General features: G+C 43.3%; 1 protein-coding gene across 2 annotated transcripts in view; it reads left to right on the forward strand.

Moving 5' to 3' along the window:
• TRPC4 (transient receptor potential cation channel subfamily C member 4) overlaps nucleotides 1-19,863 on the forward strand; it is a 67,211-nt gene that overhangs the window by 8,247 nt on the left and 39,101 nt on the right. For both annotated transcript variants that reach the window (XM_035097403.3, XM_088658427.1), the window contains exon 2: nucleotides 7,717-8,121. In XM_035097403.3, the coding sequence (XP_034953294.2) occupies nucleotides 7,744-8,121 (378 nt within the window). In that variant the 5' untranslated portion in view covers nucleotides 7,717-7,743. The remainder of the gene's footprint in view (nucleotides 1-7,716; nucleotides 8,122-19,863) is intronic.

The following is a 19,863-nucleotide window of genomic DNA, read 5'->3' on the forward strand; positions in this document are numbered from 1 at the left end:
CTTTTTAAGACGGAGTCATAATATAAGCCATGGCAGGATTTTAAAGCCTTTGTAAAATATAAGACATACCCCGAAAATAAGCCATGCCTGCAGGGTCGGCTCCCAGCAGCGCTGGGCATGGGAGAGAGGAGACTGAGCAGCCACTGTGGCATTGCGCTGCCAGAGACTCGCAGCCACTGAGGAGCTTGCGGCGCCGGGGCTTGCAGGCGGCTCTCGCCTTGCCGCCCTTTCTCCTGCTCCCGGGGGAGACGTGGCTTCTATTCCCCATTGCCAAGGAAACAGCCCGGGGGAGAGACGCCAGAGCTGAGGCGCCCCCCGCCCGCGGATCCCACGTGCCGCCGAAAACGGCAATGCTTAGGGCCCCCCACTCCTCGCCCGAAGTGGAGTAAGGCCCCCCGAGCGGTCCAGGGCTTGCTTCCGAATGCGCAGGGACAGGACTGCGCTGTTAAACTCTTTGCAAACTCCTTGCCCAAAAGAAAGCTGTCCTGCAGAGTGCCGGATCGAGGAGCCGGTCTGCAGAGTCAGCGCCCAGCAGCGCGGCGCTGGATTGAGGAGGCGGTGCTTCGTGCGGAGCTGCTGGGCGCCGACCCGGCAGGCCGCTTCCTCGATCCGGCGGCCTCCCGGGTGGGCGCCCAGCAGCGCCGTGCGGAGCACCGGATCGAGGAAGCGGCCTGCCGGGTCGGCGCCCAGCAGCTCCGCACGAAGCACCGCCTCCTCAATCCAGCGCCGTGCTGCTGGGCGCTGACTCTACAGACCGGCGGTGCTCCGCGCGGCGCTGCTGGGCGCCAACCCGGGAGGCCGCCAGATCGAGGAAGCGGCCTGCCGGGTCGGCGCCCAGCAGCTCCGCACGAAGCACCGCCTCCTCAATCCAGCGCCGCGCTGCTGGGCGCTGACTCTGCAGACCGGCTCCTCGATCCGGCACTCTGCAGGACAGCTTTCTTTTGGGCAAGGAGTTTGCAAAGAGTTTAACAGCGCAGTCCTGTCCCTGCGCATTCGGAAGCAAGCCCTGGACCGCTCGGGGGGCCTTACTCCACTTCGGGCGAGGAGTGGGGGGCCCTAAGCATTGCCGTTTTCGGCGGCACGTGGGATCCGCGGGCGGGGGGCGCCTCAGCTCTGGCGTCTCTCCCCCGGGCTGTTTCCTTGGCAATGGGGAATAGAAGCCACGTCTCCCCCGGGAGCAGGAGAAAGGGCGGAAAGGCGAGAGCCGCCCGCAAGCCCCGGCGCCGCAAGCTCCTCAGTGGCTGCGAGTCTCTGGCAGCGCGATGCCGCAGTGGCTGCTCAGTCTCCTGCTCTCTCCAGTGTCCAGCACCGGCGCAGCTGGGCACCGACCCTGCAGGCTGCCTCCGGAACCCAGCAGCAGCAACGCTGGCTGCCGTAATTACAGTTAAAAAAAAATTAAAAAGACACCCCCCCGAAAATAAGCCATAGGCTTATTTTCTTGGGTAAAATAAATATAAGACGGTGTCTTAAAATGTGGGAAACACGGTACATCCAAACAAAAAAAGCAAGGGGGAACAAAAAAGAGGAAATCCCATTGCAGGAAAAAGAAAGCTGTTTCAAAATGGGAGCCTTTTAGCAGCTCCTAATACGCTGTGGGTTAAACCACAGAGCCTAGGGCTTGCTGATCAGAAGGTCGGCGGTTTGAATCCTCACGACGGTCCCTGCTCCTGCCAACCTAGCAGTTCGAAAGCACGTCAAAGTGCAAGTAGATAAATAGGTACTGCTCCGGCAGAAAGGTAAACGGTGTTTCCATGTGCTGCTCTGGTTCGCCAGAAGTGGCTTAGTCATGCTGGCCACATGACTACTGTACGCCGGCTCCCTCGGCCAGTAAAGCGAGATGAGCGCCGCAACCCCAAAATTCTCCACGACTGGACCTAATTGTCCCTTTACCTTTAATACTCTTTATAAAGGTAAAGGTAAAGGGACCCCTGACCATTAGGTCCAGTCATGACCGACTCTGGGGTTGCGCGCTCATCTCGCATTATTGGCCGAGGGAGCCGGCGTATAGCTTCCAGGTCATGTGGCCAGCATGACAAAGCTGCTTCTGGCAAACCAGAGCAGCACATGGAAACGCCGTTTACCTTCCCGCTGTAGCGGTTCCTATTTATCTACTTGCATTTTGACATGCTTTCGAAATGCTAGGTTGGCAGGAGCTGGGACCGAGCAACGGGAGCTCACCCCGTCACAGGGATTCGAACCGCCGACCTTCTGATCAGCAAGCCCTAGGCTCAGTGGTTTAACCACAGCACCACCTGGGTCCCTTAATACTCTTTATAGGGGTTACCAATATATGAACCACTGTGGCTGAATGAGCCTTATTCATAAATGGTAATTGCTGGCATACCAAACAAAGCTGGTAAAAGGCACTCTAAGCTATTGAGGCCACCTGGACCTCAGGCAACAAAGATTAATCCAGGAGATTAATCTCAAGTGACATGTCTGGTCCTTCAGGGAGAATGCAACCCTGTCCAGAACAAGTAGCTGACCTGTCTCAAACTTGGGAACCATCTACCCACAAGGCTAGTTTTGCTTGAGTTTACTTGCCCTCAATAGCATGTCTTGGACATGTAGGTAGTAGAACTGAGCTGAAAGAATTAAGAACTGTGTGTGGAAAAGAGACTTAAACACATAAAAGGTAAAGGTAAAGGGACCCCTGACCATTAGGTCCAGTCGTGACCGACTCTGGGGTTGCGCGCTCATCTCGCATTATTGGCCGAGGGAGCCGGTGTATAGCTTCCAGGTCATGTGGCCAGCATGACAAAGCCGCTTCTGGCAAACCAGAGCAGCACATGGAAACGCCGTTTACCTTCCCGCTGTAGCGGTTCCTATTTATCTACTTGCATTTTGACGTGCTTTCGAACTGCTAGGTTGGCAGGAGCTGGGACCAAGCAACGGGAGCTCACCCCGTCACAGGGATTCGAACCGCCGACCTTCTGATCAGCAAGTCCTAGGCTCAGTGGTTTAACCACAGCGCCACCTGGGTCCCATACTTAAACACATAGCAGGGGGAAATTACTTGAATATGTGATCATGTGAAGTTCAGTGGCATTGGGTTGCCTATCCTACTTTATGTCCTATCAGGTTACTTTCCAACAAATTAGATGGTTTAGAATAATAGTGATAAATCTCTTTGGACCTGACTGTATATTTAATAAGAGATGAGTATCTTTTGAAAGTTTGCCATTTTAGCATATTTTAACAGGTTTCAAATGCTGGTTAGAATGATTTAATGATTTGTGTATTATGCAGTCACTAACCATCTGCAAAGCTGAAAAAAATGCATATAATATTTGAAAGAAAATGTCACAATTTGTCATTAAAATTTTGGCACCGAAAAGTTTGACCAGCTGTTAAAATAGATCATTTTCACTAATGATAAAATCAAATACACTAAATTCCTTTTGCACGCGCGCACACACACACATAACACTTTTAGACAAAAATTACTTTTTTCCAGACTGATTCTTTCGCAGAGTTAAAATGTAACCACTTCTGAAAACTTCCAAATTATTATTAATAACAAACCCCATTTGTTTATTTACAAAATAAGAACTCTCCAACTCCACCCTGATGTGTGAGTTCTGTTAACTGCAGCTGAGGGACTTGCTTGCAATTTAGTTATTGATTTAATGAGGTCTGCCAGGATTTACAAAGCCATTTTATTTTGCAATATGCATAGCTGCCAAGTTTTCCCTTTTCTCGCGAGGAAGCCTATTCAGCATAAGGGAAAATCCCTTTAAAAAAGGGATAACGTGGCAGCTTTGAATATGTGCAAACTATCATTTTGTACAATACAATCACTGTCTTTTAGATTTTTTAACTTTAAGAGTGCTTCTATAATGTAGCCCTTTAGTGAAGCTAAGGCCTTGCTTTTCTGCCATTATTAAAGCACAATTAAAATGGAGATGTCATACGACTAGTGACAGCTAGTGGGGCTGCTAGGAAGTCACAGGGGTGTGACCAAGTTGTTCTGGTTTTCTCCCTGTCCTTTTCCCTTGTAAAGATACTGTAGACCAGGCATCCCCAAACTCTGCCCTCCAGACGTTTTGGGACTACAATTTCCATTATCCCCGACCACTGATCTTATTAGCTAGGGATGATGGGAGTTGTAGTCCCAAAACATCTGGAGGGCCGAGTTTGGGGATACCTGCTGTAGACACTTAAACATTGCAGTTTTACAAACTGTTATGTTCTTGGCACCTGTCTGTCTTGGGACACAGTGAATGGGGTGCATCTTTGGGGGTGAGGTCAAGCTGTTGGAAGGTTGCAGCGCCTACTGTGGCTGTAGAGACCACTATGGGAGAGAAAAGTTTCGTTATGACTGGGGCAGATGAAGGCATCCGTTTGTGCTGCTGTAGATGCACTCTGGTGTTTCTTCTCTCTGCGCTCCTCCCAGTGGTCATTCCTCCTCTGGTAACTGCTATGCATACATGACTTGACTGCCTGTTTCCAGGCACTGTGGTCTTCTGCAAGGGATTCCCACATGGCAAGGTTGATGAAGGTTGCCCACCTTTATGTCACATTTGCAGACATCTTTGTGGCACAGAGTTGGTCTGCCAGTTGGCCTGGTGCCAGAAGCCAGCTCCCTGTAGAGCATGTTAGCACCTTACTAAACTGAAAGGTGACACATGGTCCCATTGGGTTGCCCTATTTACCCACCTAGCAGCCACATTCTGTACAAGAGGCAGCTTCCAGACTGTCTAAAAGGGTGGTTTCACATAGAGCCCATTTAAGTAGCCTAATCGAGAAGTCCCAGCTCCTGCCAACCTAGCAGTTCGAAAGCACGTCAAAATGCAAATAGATAAATAGGAACCGCTACAGCGGGAAGGTAAACGGCGTTTCCATGTGCTGCTCTGGTTTGCCAGAAGCGGCTTTGTCATGCTGGCCACATGACCTGGAAGCTATACGCCGGCTCCCTCGGCCAATAATGCGAGATGAGCGCGCAACCCCAGAGTCGGTCACGACTGGACCTAACGGTCAGGGGTCCCTTTACCTTTACCTTTAATCGAGAAGTCACTAGAGCGTGGACAGCTGAGGCCAGCCTATACTGGTCCAGGAACGACCAAAACTGGGGAAACAGCCTAAGCTGGCATAAGCACTCCTGACCACAGAAGCCACTTGAGACTCCAGTGACTAACTGGAATCCAGGAGTACTATGATCCTGTTCCTTCAGGGGAAGTGTAGCTTCTCCACGCAGGAACCACCCACAGGACCAGGATTCAGCCTCATTTTATTCGTTCCCTTCCAGAGCTTCACTGCTTCCAGGCACTGGTCCAACACCTTCCAAGCCTCTCCTGATTCGAATTAAACGGAGAGAGAAAGAGCTACATGTCATCAATATGTTGATGGCACCATGTTCCAAATCCACAGATGACAGATAACAGTTTCATATAGCTGTTGAATAGCATAGGAGAGAAAATGGACCCGTATGGGAGCCCACAGCTCAAAAGGCACAGAACCAAGCAACAATCTCCTAGTACTATTTACTGGTATGACCCTGCAGGTAGGAGTGGAACCAATGTGATACAATGCCTTCAATTCCCATCCCTCTGAGTCATTCCTGAGTCAAGAGTCAAAGGGAATTTTCCTCTCGTACCTAGACCATTTTGGTGTCATGCTACATGTGTGTATAAGTTAGGGTCTAAAAAAGAAATGCAAGCTACATTGGGCTCAGCTCATGCATCCAGGGTTCTCTTAGCAAGAAGGGATGTTTATCCCAATCATTGACAGGCAGCCACAAAATGCAGATGTTTCCCTCAGATTTGTGAGTTAACAACACCTGCCCACACTTACGGTACTTAATTGGCTAGTTAGTTTGCAGATATTCTAATTGTCATACAACATTAAATATAACATTTTCACCAATATGGTGTCTTTTGAGTCTTCTTACACAGTGTAGGGGGCAAGAATAAATCCCTTTACATGGCTGTATGACAAAAATGGATTCAGGTTGTAGCTCCAGTGCAGGGGAATGAATGATCTAGGCGGCTTGCCTTTAAGGACCCTTATACCAAACTCAGACTGCTTCCTTGGTAATGAACATGGTGTATCCAGTTGTGTTCTATAAAGGTCATTGCAGGCTCATGCCTCTCTCTACTGATATGAACTTGGCATTTTTTTAGCATTAAAATCAAGATGGAACAATTGTGGGGGCATGCCATTCACAGGGTCTTCCTTGTAGACTTATTTCCCTATCTGAAATGGTCTGCATTAGTCCCAAACTGCAGTCCTTCCTAAGGCAATGCAAGTGTTCTTTCTTATACAGTATCATCAGTGTGCGTGGTGTTTTGAATATTGAAAGAAGGGAGATAACAAAGGCAATTGATGGATGAAAGGAAGAGATTGGTATAATAGTGTATGAGTATGTGCAATGTAGTCTAAAGGGTTCAACAAAAAAAGTTGGGGTATCATGAAAAACTATTCTGTAATTGTGATTAGTACTGGGTATTCTGAAAGCTGTAAGAGAATGCGTAGTGGTAAGTTAGAAATGTGATGGAAGATGCTGCAGAAGGAACTCACAGTAAAAAGGACATATTCTAAGCTATAGTATTTCCTTGCATTAACATTACCACGGATTCACCTTACTGCACAGTCTCTCTCACCCTTTCAACAGATGTTCTGCAAGATATCATGGCCACTTAAGAGTCCCAAATTGTTTTGTTTTAAATGGCCAATAATGTTTTTGAAAATGTGTAAGATTGATCATTCAAAAATGACAATAATAGTAACCTTTTCATTTAAAACACTGCACAGTTCAGAGATCCCTGCTGCACACACACCTGTTTTTTATTCTAAACAAGAAAATTATTATTGTGGAGTTTGGTTTGAGTTTAGGCCCATCTTTCTATTATATTAGTCTTTCAACTTCATTCTATGGTTTCATTTAAAAAATGACACCTGGGGGAACGAAGGAGAGCAAAATCATAACAAGCTTCCTTTGCTTTTGAGATGCAAGCAAAATGTTTCAGAATTATTTTATTTTCAGTCTTTATTTTTAGGTAAAAATATTGCCCTGAGACTACACAGAATTTGAGGAAAGAAAGGTTACTGTGGTAATGGCCAGGTGCTTTCCTTTTAACAAGGCCAACTTTAAAGGATATAACTTTAGAGCAACAACATCAGTACCAGTCAATAGATTTTTCAGTACATTAATGAAATGATTTCAAGTGCTTCCCAACAGAATCCTAAACTACAATATGGAGCAACCTAGCAATGCTTGAATGCCCTTATGCTGCAAATATTGACTACATGGTGTAAGACTTGGGCTTTTGTTTGGCTCTGAATTTTTCTTTGCAAAAAAATGTTTGTATTTTCAGGCAAAGGCCACCTGAGTTAACTCTTTGTATAATACTTATCAAACACTATTCTTGGTTAAGCTCTCTGGCTGTCTTTGGTCTATTATGTGCATTCAATTAAATCATATTAATTCATCTATTATTGCTTTAAAGATTTGCAAAAGGTGCTTTCAAAATTTATATGGCAGGGGAAAAAACCAGGATTAAATATAAGATTTTAACTGATAGTAAAGTACAGTGCATAAATTAATAAAAACCAGTTAAGCTTCTTTGATCTAAGTATTTATGCAGTTTTTCGTCTTCCTGTTGCTAAACATGAACGCAGCCATTTCTGTGAAATTCCATTGCTATAATAATGGTGTACTTGCAATATTGTGTTCCAGGAATGTTTAACTGATGGGTGTTCCCTTTTCTATTGCAGAAAGACATGGTTAGGCTGGTGTGAGCTATGGCCCAGTTCTATTATAGAAGAAGCGTCAATGCCCCTTACCGAGATCGAATCCCGCTACGCATTGTACGAGCTGAGTCTGAACTCTCACCTCCCGAGAAAGCCTATTTGAATGCTGTGGAGAAAGGAGATTATGCCAGTGTGAAGCAAGCTCTGGAAGAAGCAGAGATATATTTCAAGATCAATATTAATTGCATTGACCCCCTTGGAAGAACAGCTCTTCTTATTGCAATAGAAAATGAGAACCTGGAGCTCATAGAGCTACTTTTGAACTTTAACGTCTATGTTGGGGATGCTTTGCTGCATGCCATCAGGAAAGAGGTAGTTGGAGCTGTTGAGCTGCTGCTAAACCACAAGAGACCCAGTGGGGAGAAACAGGTATTTTCCAATGGAAGCTTTTTGTCTGTTGATAATTGCTGCTCTAAGTCTCTGTATGTGTGGAGAGGGGGCGATCCTTTTCAGGATCATGGCTGGTGTAGAAAGGCTTAAACTTTCTCCCATGCTGCAGGAAATTAAGGGAGACTGTGTCTCAAATGTATTTTAAAACAAAACAAAACCCTCATGTGGATGCATCAAATGGCTAGACCATTGAAAGCTTTGTATTCCTAAACTGTTCCCAAAAGGCCAGTTGTAAAGATCCTTACCCTTAGTGGGAGACAGCTGTGCAGTAACTGAAAAGTACCCGGAAGGATGCTTTTAACCCTGACATAAGGTTCCTGTGTGATAACCAGACACACATAACCAACATACTTGTCTAATTAATGCATGAAAGGTTTTAGACCAAATAGTAAGCTGTCCTGCCAGGCTCAGCTCACCTTTGGAGGAACTAGGTAAACAAGCCTACTGTTCTCTCCCAGCCTACCTAAGAAGAAGAGGTTTTGAGTGGGTTGCTACAGCTCAGACCACATGGCTCTTACGAGCCATTACTGTATTCCAATACCAACAATTTAGGAAGCTACACCACTGTAGCTAAGCCAAATTTTACTGCCTGTGCAACTCTTTCTGAATGCTGTATGGAAAAACACATGAATTTGACCTTTGGAGAGTTTGTAAGTAAATCATTTTTAACTTACCAATCGTGTGGCCTTTTCCTATGTTAAGGCAAGAATTTTGGAACTCACAAGGACATATTTTAAAGGTCTGTTTCCATGACTTGCTTTGCTGCCTATTTTGTGTTTTAAAATCTCTTTGGGTTCTCTCACCAAAGTGTACTTGCCCCAAACTTGGATCTTGGCAACCAGGAAGCCTCCTTTCTATATACCTAGATTTTTCCTTGCCACCAGCAGTTCCCAAGCCCTGCTTTAGAATATCCAGTATCCAACATTTGTCCAGGTCCCCTTGTGCCTCTCTGTTCCTGCTTCTGATGAGAATAGTTTGAATGTCAGAGCCCTTGGGTAAGAGTCAGCCACTGAGGCAGGAGGAGAGAGGTGGCTTAATATGCAGAAGTGGACAGCCTGCTGTGCCACAATGTGTAAATCCAGAATGTCAGTAATATCATAGGAGAAGAGTGGAGGATTATAGTAAAGTGCTATGCAAAGCTGATAGGTGCTCTACTCCTTGTAATGTTGAGAAAGGTGTGGTGAAGGCAGATTGGTAAATGGGATTGCTGCAAAAAGTAGCTCTGAGGTTGCAGCAAATGCTGTTCTGTGTCAGTCAGAAACACTAGCAAGAGTCCTTGCAAATAGAAAATCCAAGCATGTATAGAAGGCAAGAGAGATAATATAAGACCTGCACCCCGAATGATGTGCTAGAACATTTTTGTGTAGAGATTAGAAATAGATGTAAGGTTCTGGTCTTTTCTTGTCTGCTTTAATTTTCATACATTATCAGGGTACTGTTAAAATATTGAAATGAACAGCATATTGAAATGTCTGGGAGTATTTCACAATGCATAAGGTAGCATTTAATTACACTATCTTGTTCTCATTGTGGATTCGGTAGTGAAAGAGGAGTAAAACGTATAATTCATTTCTTCAATAGCATAATGAGAGCTTATTGTTGTATTGTGAAAGCATTCAATGTATCATCCCTGTTTTTGCACTGCTGCAATGCTATGCAGTCTGAATAGAAGGGAATAATCAATTCCCCATTAGAATCCCCCCCCCTTTATTATCTTTCCATTTTTGGAAGAGAGAACAGGCAAAATCTCTGTGTCTTCTTCTAAATATTATTCATACAGAATACTACATTGCTTGTTTTGTATCCTGTAATTTCAGACCTCGTATATTCTTCTGTGACTCAAAACTCCAGTAATAATTCTACATAAGTAAAACCTCTCCCTAAGATGGAACCCAGAATGAACCTTACCAAAACTGCAAAATTCCTGAATCACATTGTTGTTGTTGTTTTTACTGTCCTTTACTTTGCTTTGGAGTTATGCCACAATTCCACAGGAGTGCAGGAAGAGCTCAGAACATGACATTGAACATATAATTTCTTTCTGAAATCTCAGAAGCCAGGAGGAAGGACCAATCTGAATAATAATTCTAGTAGATGGAAGAGGGGCCTGAATTATGTAAAAACAGCAAACATTGCAGAATACATTATGCATAAGAGAAAATATACAAATATATTAATTTGCTTATTTAATACATAGTATAAAATCCAACTTTCCTTGGGGCACAGTTTAGAATGCAGAAAGTTAAAAATTTTTAAAAAATACTGAGTTACATATTTCTCGGTGCACAGAAACAGCAGATATCATTAAACTTTAGTACAAAGCACATAGCGCAACTCAGCCACAGTTAAGCACATTTAAATTCTTCCAGTTGGTGCATTAATGTGTGCTTACATGTCTTCCATTGACATCAGACTGACATATAAATGCTTGTATTTGTCTGGATTCTGACCATTTTTTTAATAGGATGGAAACAAACGATGAGACTTCTCTCATATGAAATGCATTCTCAACTCCACAATGCTTATAAAGGACGGGCCACTCTCTCTATATTTTCATCCCCGAAAATTAGTATAGCTCCAAGGTTTCAACCAATCTTAATCTTGCCTGAATATGGTATGTTTTGGATGCATAAGTCCTACTTGTGTGAATGTGTGAGTGAAAAGGGGGGAGGCGTTTGTTTGTACCTGTGGTCTGTCAGGTGTGTGTGTACAGTGGTTCCTCAGGTTACAGACACTTCAGGTTACAGATTCCGCTAACCCAGAAATAGTACCTCAGGTTAAGATCTTTGCTTCAGGATGAGAACAGAAATCGGGCGGCGGTGGCGCAGCAGCAGTGGTAGGCCCCATTAGCTAAAGTGGTAGCTCAGGTTAAGAACAGCTCTGATTTAGTCTCACACTCTAAGTCATGCAGCTTCTCTATGCATAGAGAAGGCTCCCTATTTCAGGCATTATGCTGAATGCAATGACAGTAATGGTGGGAGCAGGAAAAGCAGTATAAGTTTGAGCATGGGGCTAAGCACATGACCCTGAATACCCCCTGAACACACTCTCCTTCTACCTGAGAGTAACATGACTCCTACACACCTAATTCATATCAGCAACTCCCCTCACAGGATATGTGTGTCATCTCCTCCAAACTTCGTTGGCCAATGTTAAATAGATATACTTGCATCAAGGGACCGTCTCAGTTAGTTTTCTATATGGGCAAATAATGCTTTGTTCAGAGTTTGATTCTATAATGTCTCTGGTATGTAGCTAGATAATTAAAGTAGTGTGCTAAAGTTGTAACAAATGCTGCTCTAGAAAAATTAGAACTGATTCATAGCAAGTGCACATAGAAATGGACTTGGGAACAAACATCCAAGACCAAAATAAATTAAAATACTTCCCTTCACATGCAAGAATAACTCAAGAGTTCCAGCACAAAGAATGACATGCAAATAGTAGCAATATATCAAATCACAGCATATAAACAACACAGAACAAGGCTTTGCAGAGCTGAGACACTTGATCTTTACAACAGCTTTCCTATCTGAGTGCAAACAAGTTTTGAGTTACTCAGAGAGCTAAAAATTTGTTCAAATGTGATATATATTGCACAGTTTGATGTGTACAAGAATGTCTAATTTATTACACATACCGTTATTTATGTTCAGAGTTGATTGCTGGCTAGCACAACTAAATGAGAGAAGGAAGCTATGTAAATCGAAGCCAAAAGAAAAAGGATATCAGGCTACATCAAAATACTGCAGTAAATCCCAACTACATATTTCCATATATCATATATACTTTTAAGTGTTGGGTTTGAGGGCTGAAGAGGGCTGTCTGGCACTCCTGAACCCAGTGTTAAGCTTCTCTCTTCCCAATCAAGTTGCCTTTTGCAAGCAAAAGCAACAAAGCCTAGAAGTCCTACTTGCTGCTGTCACTTGCAAATTGCAGCCTTGTTTGTCCCATCCTTATCAATGGTGGGTGAGGGAGAAACAACCACTTTGTTCTCCATATGCTCAGTTGTCCTTTGTTGTGTGGTTCCCAAGTGCAAACCCCATACAAGGGATTTTGACAGGTGGGCAGCTCCACCTACCTGTCAACTTTGACCTGCAAGGCTGATATAGATAAGGATCAGGCCCTTCAAGCCAAAAAGGTTCCCCACTGCTTACACTGAACAAAATCATTTGATTTGTTGCAAACCCTAGGAAACAGTAGTGAATTGGGCTCTGAAAATGCACAAGTAAGTAAAGTGTTTAAGAGGATAGCTCACTTTTCAGTGAATATTTGGTTATGGATATGTTATGGATATCTGTAGGTAAACAAAACAAAACAAAACCTTGCACTCCATAGAGAGCTGGGCTGAATGTTAGCAAGTTTCAATTTCAGCCAAAACAAAGACACCATCCAAAAATATTTGGAGTACTGTAGAATAGCCACACTTTTTCCATTCACTTTTGATGGAGCATCTGCTTAACAGCTCCAAAATAGATGCAAAATTTATTCAGATGTAGATAAACTATTGCACTGTTTTCTTGGCCCATAAGATTGCTCTAATCATTTCCTTCTCAGTGACTTGTAGCTCCCTTCTAGAAATCAACTTTTGCACTTTAACCCTTCCATTTGAGCATACTGCTGATAATGTCAAGGTCATGGGTTTGATCCCCATATGGACCACCTGCATATTCCTGCATTGCAGGGGGGTTGGACTAGATAACCCTTAGGGTCCCTTAAAACTCTATAATTCTATGATTCTATTGCTCTTTTCAAATAGCATTGCCTTTATAGCCATTATTATCGTTGCAATGTGGGGAGGAGAAAATTATGAACGGGGGTTTCTCCCTTGTTGCTGCTGCTGCTTTAGTACCTTTTTACTCCTTGGCTGCTTCATTTGCTTTCCTATATTGCTCACACAAAGGACAACTACCAATCAGGGATTAAATAAAAGAGGGTAATGCCACAATGGGTAAATACACACTGCATTATTGTTTTGTATTTTATTATTGAAAACTTTTAACCATTTTAAAAAAGATTTCTAGCCACCACACAGGCAATCTGCAGGGTCACCTTGCCTAAAATTCCTTGATCTGAAGGACTCATGGCCCTTTCTCAGTGAGACAGAGGGAAGAGGGAGCTTGGGGCCAAGGTACAGCCAGCACAGATGCTACATTAGACACAGTAAAACACTAAACATCCTGGGTTCTGTGTGAAAAAAAAGGGTGATGGCATCGATGCTCCCTGCCTCAGGCAGAGACATTCCTTGTTTTGTACCAGCTCTGACCTGCAGCTTTGCTCTGACAGACTCCACAGACTTTATAGACATGAATTATGCTTCCTTCAAAATGGGCAAAAGCAGCCCCCTTTCTTGTTCTAATAATAGCTACTATTTATACCCCTGGGTGGGTGCAAGATGGAGAGAGAACAAACAAAACTCAGAAGCATTTGCAGTGATTAAGGTGCTGCACTACTATGCAGTGGTCTGTACTCCTATGGACTGTTCCATCTTTGGCCATGCTGCTGCAATGGATCAACTGTTCTGGGGATGTTTTCCAGTCACTTGCTTCTACGGAGTGTTATTTCTACGGAGAATTTCAAAGGCACTCATCTTTCATCGAAACACTGTCCAAACCTTCCCTGATTGCTCAAGCCCAGATTTATTATTTATATTTAGCGCACATGATCCTGGATTTCATGACTCTGAACCTGAACAACAGCCAGAACCCTGGCACAAAGGAGGAGGAAGGAGCTGGCTCAGGAAGACCAGTCATGCAAGCAGCGAAGATGCTGAACCCAGCCTCAGGCCCTGACACAGAACCTGACCTGAAGTTCTGCGTCAGGCTTTGGGAAGCAGGTGTAAGAGATCCTAGAGCCCTCTTGCTTCCTTCTCAAAGTCTCAGTAAGCACTTGCCCAGCTTTGGGAAAGGAAGCAGGAGGACTCTTAAGACCTTTACTGGGGGCCAGTGGCACTGCCCTAAAACCACCTCTGCCTTACATCAACTGTAAAGAAGTTGAAAAAGCTGACATGATTAGCCTCTTAGCTCATTATTAATGTTCATGGAAGAAGCCACAGAGAGAGAGGTAGAAGGAAGGAAAGGCTCTTTTATTGTTTGCATCTCTGGTTGTTTTTACTTTCCGGACTGTTTTATTGTCAAACAAAATGAACAAGTTATAAGGTGCTAGAAGATCTAGCTATGAATTAGTGCTCGTATTTTCAGCGAACAATCTAACTTTGTATTGATTTTACCATAGTTTAAATGCCATCTAGTGTTTAAATGAGGCATTTCATTTTTGAAATTGTACAATTACAATAATTGTACAATTATAATCCAAGTCACTAAGGCAGGCATCCCCGAACTGCGGCCCTCCAGATGTTTTGGCCTACAACTCCCATGATCCCTAGCTAAGAGGACCAGTGGTCAGGGATGATGGGAATTGTAGTCCAAAACATCTGGAGGGCCGAAGTTTGGGGATGCCTGCACTAAGGCCAATCTTTATAATGCATTCTGCATCTATTTCAATTACAACCTATTTTACAGTTTATGATTGGGATTATTTTGCCCTTGTAGCATTGATTACTTTTTTTTAGCCAATAAGCCACTCCTTGTGATAAGAACTTTGCCATATGACCTGGTTTTATTATTTTAGATCTCTATGAAGTTTTTAGTATGACACAGCCCACTTTTTTCTGCACCAGCATTGGAAGTTCTATTCTGAAGGCCCTTGATGGATTTCCATGCTGTAATCTAGTTGTTGTTTTTTATATGCCTTTATCCATGGAGATTTCTTGGCAAAATACTGGAGTGGTTTGCCAGTTCCTTCTCCAGGTGGATCACATTTAGTCTAAACTCTCAGCTATGACCTGTCCGTCTTGGGTGGCCCTGCACGGCATTGCTCATAGCTTCTCTGAGTTATTCAAGCCCCTTTGCCACGACAAGGCAGTGATCCATGAAGGAGTTGATGCTTTTGAATTATGGTGCTGGAGGAGACTCTTGAGAGTCCCTTGGACTGCAAGAAGATCAAACCTATCCATTCTTAAGGAAATCAGCCCTGAGTGCTCACTGGAAGGAAAGATCCTGAAGCTGAGGCTCCAATACTTTGGCCACCTCATGAGAAGAGAAGACTCCCTGGAAAAGACCCTGATGCTGGGAAAGATGGAGGGCACAAGGAGAAGGGAACGACAGAGGACGAGATGGTTGGACAGTGTTCTCGAAGCTACCAACATGAGTCTGACCAAACTGCGGCAGGCACCTACAAACCCATCACAATAACAACTGAAAACCCAGTAAAATACAAATCCATTCAGCGGGAAGATAATGTTACATCCACTTGTAAAATCCCTGCAAAATCCCTTGACCTACTGTTCTTATTTTTGAAGATGCGTGAACAACATTAAATAGAAAATTAGCAACTTTGCAGCCAGTCCTTATTACAAATTAAACAGATTCCTTATTCAAGGGCAACATAACAATGGTTTATATAGTGGTGGAAAGCACAGTTATGCTGAAGATTATCCACTAGTTGGCCTCCTGATGAATATGTATTATTTTTGGAATTCAATTATCTTCTCTTTGTTATGCTTTTCACATATCCTGCTGGCAAATGGAGTTGTGATAATGTAAGAAATTAGCTACTTTGCATGTCAAATATTGCCCAGCTGATCACACATTATTTTTCCCTTGACAGAATCCGTTTTATGTTGCAAAAACAGCCAACTTAGGGCATATACCAACATGTCTGCAGTAGTAGAGTTTATTTTTTTATTTTTAAAGAGAAAATGAGGGATGTGTATATTCACATGTAAAAGAGGAGATGAGTGTATGCCAAGAATCTGAAAAAGCTGTAGAATATGCCAGACTGCTGTCAAAAGTCATGCCCACATTGGAACAGGGGTTGCCAACTTTTTCTGGACAAAAGGGCACATTAGGAATTTTGACAACAACAAGAAGATCTTTATTACAGCCATAGGACAGCGAATTTTGTCAAAATGTTGTAAGTCACCAAGTGGCTGTCGGGCATGGCAGAACACAAAATGTAATGTGTGATGTAACATAAAATTAAAGTACTCTTACTGCTGCTGCTTCACTAACCTACCGACAGCCTAATGTTTACTGTAGAAAGTTAGCTGTGTTCTCCTGGTCCTGATTGGGGAGATCACACAAGATGGATTTCACACACAAATCCATGAGCGCGTGCATATACGGATGCTGTTGCTGTCTGAACAAGGATCATTCCCTAGTACCAGGAAATATACATGAAATGGGTGCTCCTCCCAGCAGTGGATTTAGGACAGTTCAGGCAATTCCCTCGCACATGGCACCAAGCTGAGGGGGCACAAAACAACAACAACAACAATATTGCCTATATTTATATGGGGACCTACTGAGAAGATCCATAAAAAAGCAACTCTACCAAATGAATTATTGTGAAAATAAGAAATATTTGGGTGTGAGTGCGCAAGATTTCGTCCTTGCTCAGGACCCCATATTACCAAAGTCTGCCCCTGACATCACATGCACATGACAAGGCCCCCAATGTCGGGTGGAACTCTGTGCCTCTGATGTACAACATCCATCAACTGAACTTAACCTCTATCTGAACAGGCTAACAAACAGCCTTGCTTTTAAGATTCTATTAATCTTACAGATACAGTAAAATATATCATGCTCTACGTGAGGAAAGGGGTTGCAGAACAGGAGAGAGAAGACATAGAAACAGGGATGATCTATGTGCAAGGAAGAGTTGAGAAAAGCTAGTAGAAGGGGGAGAAGGGAAAGGGGTGAAATGGGGGTGCAAAGAAGGTTGGAAAAAGGGAGTAAAAGACACAAGAATGGGGGGTGGAGATGAAATCAGGGGCATGAAAGGTTCTGCAGAATAGATGGGGATGGTGATTTCATAATTGGGCAGAAGGTGAAAAGGTTGGTTAGTATTCATTGCAGTGTGCAAGAAGAGGAAGAGGCAGGAGGTCACCATGAAGGTGGCTTGTGTACAAGGGGGTGGGGGTGTTGCACAAAAGGTGAGGAAGAAGGAGGCATGGGTTGGTGGGGCAATAAAATAGACATGGCTTCAGAAATGGGCTTAAGAAGGTGAAAAGCAAGCATTACAGTTGCATGAGAAGGGCAAGCCCTAGGGCAGGCATCCCCAAACTTTGGCCCTCCAGATGTTTTGGACTACAATTCCCATAATCCCTGACCACTGGTCCTCTTAGCTAGGGATCATGGGAGTTGTAGGCCAAAACATCTGGAGGGCCGCAGTTTGGGGATGCCTGCCCTAGGGGTTTAATGTGATGGGGAATGGCAAGAGGATTGGCAAGTGGAGTTGACAGGGGTGTGACCCCCAGTATTAAATATGAAATGAAATGAAATTGTTTATTACGGTTGTAATAATAATAATAAAATCTGCATATTATAAACAGTATATAGCAAACTGCTTAAGACTTAAAATTGAATTAAACAGACATATGAGAACCTAAAAGTTTAAAATTTGAGATACCATACAGATTGACCCTATCACCCTGGAGGCTCCCTTTGACTATTTTCCCCACAGGCTAATTTGTTCTGGGAGGATAGACTGCGTCTGCAAATCTGCGTGCAGAATCTGGCGACCGACCAGGTCGTCTTTTGATCTTTTCCTAAGAGGAGGGCATTTAATTTAGACTTCTCTGGAAGGTCAGCAAGCCTCTCCAGTAGGGACACAATGGTGTCTCTAGTATTAAATAATAATTTGCCCATCCTCATCAAACCTGACTTCTGAACTGTCAGGTTTATGAATTAAACCTAAACCCTTGCTGTATTCATTAGATATCTGCCAACCTTCTGCAAATTTATCTTGCCTTAGCCTTTTTTAAAGTGATGTCTAAAAACATAAACACAAAACTGTAATAATTTAAAAAACAGGTGGAGCACAGTTAGTGGTGACTAGTCAGAGAATCTAAATCAGGCATCCCCAAACTTCGGCCCTCCAGATGTTTTGGACTACAATTCCCATCTTCCCTGACCACTGGTCCTGCTAGCTAGGGATCATGGGAGTTGTAGGCCAAAACATCTGGAGGGCCGCAGTTTGGGGATGCCTGATCTAAATGAATCAATATGTTCAGAAACAGCATACCTCTGAATGCTACTTTTGAGGATGATTTCCTGAAGAAAATATTTTGAACAGTAATAGAAATGAAGAAATTTAAGATTATTATTATTGTATAGCCACAGTAAAAAAAAAAATTCTCCCAAAAGAGCCCTACGTTTGCTAACCAATTAAAGGCTGATCTGCACAATATATTTTTGGCTACATGAATCAGCTGCAGTATATACAGTAATACCTCGGGTTACGTAACCCGAGGTACGACTGTAGTTGAAACTGAATAAATGCAGATGTAGATGTAGACTGGGCAATTATGCATATGGTCACCAATGATTGTTTTAATCTTAATGGCATTTTTCCTAACCACCATGAGAAATTGCTGCTGAGCATGTTACCTGATGCACACATAATACAGATGCCCACACAGGCTCCCTCCACAATTGGGATTACCCTCAAATCGGTTTCCATAACCATCTTGGAAATTGCTAGAAAAATTGCAGACAGCCGCAGACACCTTGGGGTGAAAGACTAAAGCCTTATATGTGTGCTTCTGCAGTAATAATAGCATGAGGGAGAACTGGGACAACATTTTGAAGCTCCACCTCCCTCCACCATGTCATGTTCTTGTTTCCAGTCCTCCATGTGCTTGAGGGCAGAATTGTGAAATGGGGCACCTCCTATATTCTTAGAGGTTCCCTGCACAGTTTAGAACCCCTGCTTTAGAGGTTTGCCCTCCAACTCACAGAGGGCTGTAAACAGGGCAAAAGGAATGAGGCATAACTGTGTGCCCCTGATCTCCCTTATCATGAATACCAAACAGGGTTTATTTGCTGCTCCACTCTGTCTTTCAATTCATTATTCCTTTTTAGAAGAATGTGACTGCAAATATTGTAAGCAAAACAAGAACACTTCATTCTGACAAATCTATATGAGAATGCTCTCTGGAATGTCAATAACGTTCCCTCTTCACACTAAGACAGATAGGTCTTTATTTATGATGTTATGCCAGGGAAACAATCATAATTGAGGAGACTGTGAGTCAGATCCAGATATACAGACTTATTTAAATTCAGCAGATGAATGAACATGGACACATAAATAATGACAATATATTTGCCTTTTTTGCTATGCTCCTCCTACAAGACTTTGGGAACCGTCTATATGCTATATATTGCATCACAATCTTCTGGGCAAATCATGACTCTACAGTTCTACAGTACCTCTTCACTAGAAATATGACCTCTTGAAGCTTGAATTATTTAAATGTCTACAATGCACAGAATTAAAGCACATGGTTCAGAACTTGTATTTCCCTTGCTTGCTTTCCCTGCTGCAAGTGACAAAGGCAGAGATGTCAAACTGTTTAGCAACATTATACAGACAGGGAAACTGTTTTCAGTCTTCATTCTGCACTCAATATACCTTTAGCTGCCTGTAGCTGCTTTCCTGAAATTTCCAAGATAATGAGAGCTCCAGGGCCTATGTCAATTTTTTGCGAGGCAGGGGGGACTTGCAAGAATTGCTAAAACTAACGAGTTTCTCTATATGTGGGGGAAAGCATGCAGAAACCTGAAGCCAATCAGATTAGTACTCTAGTTCTCAGTGTAGTCAGTTGTCTGCCAGAATTACTTCCTAAGATCTCTGTGCAAACAATTCAACAAA

Source organism: Zootoca vivipara, chromosome 15 (assembly GCF_965207765.1).
Source record: "Zootoca vivipara chromosome 15, rZooViv2.hap1.1, whole genome shotgun sequence".
NCBI classification, from domain to species: domain Eukaryota; kingdom Metazoa; phylum Chordata; class Lepidosauria; order Squamata; family Lacertidae; genus Zootoca; species Zootoca vivipara.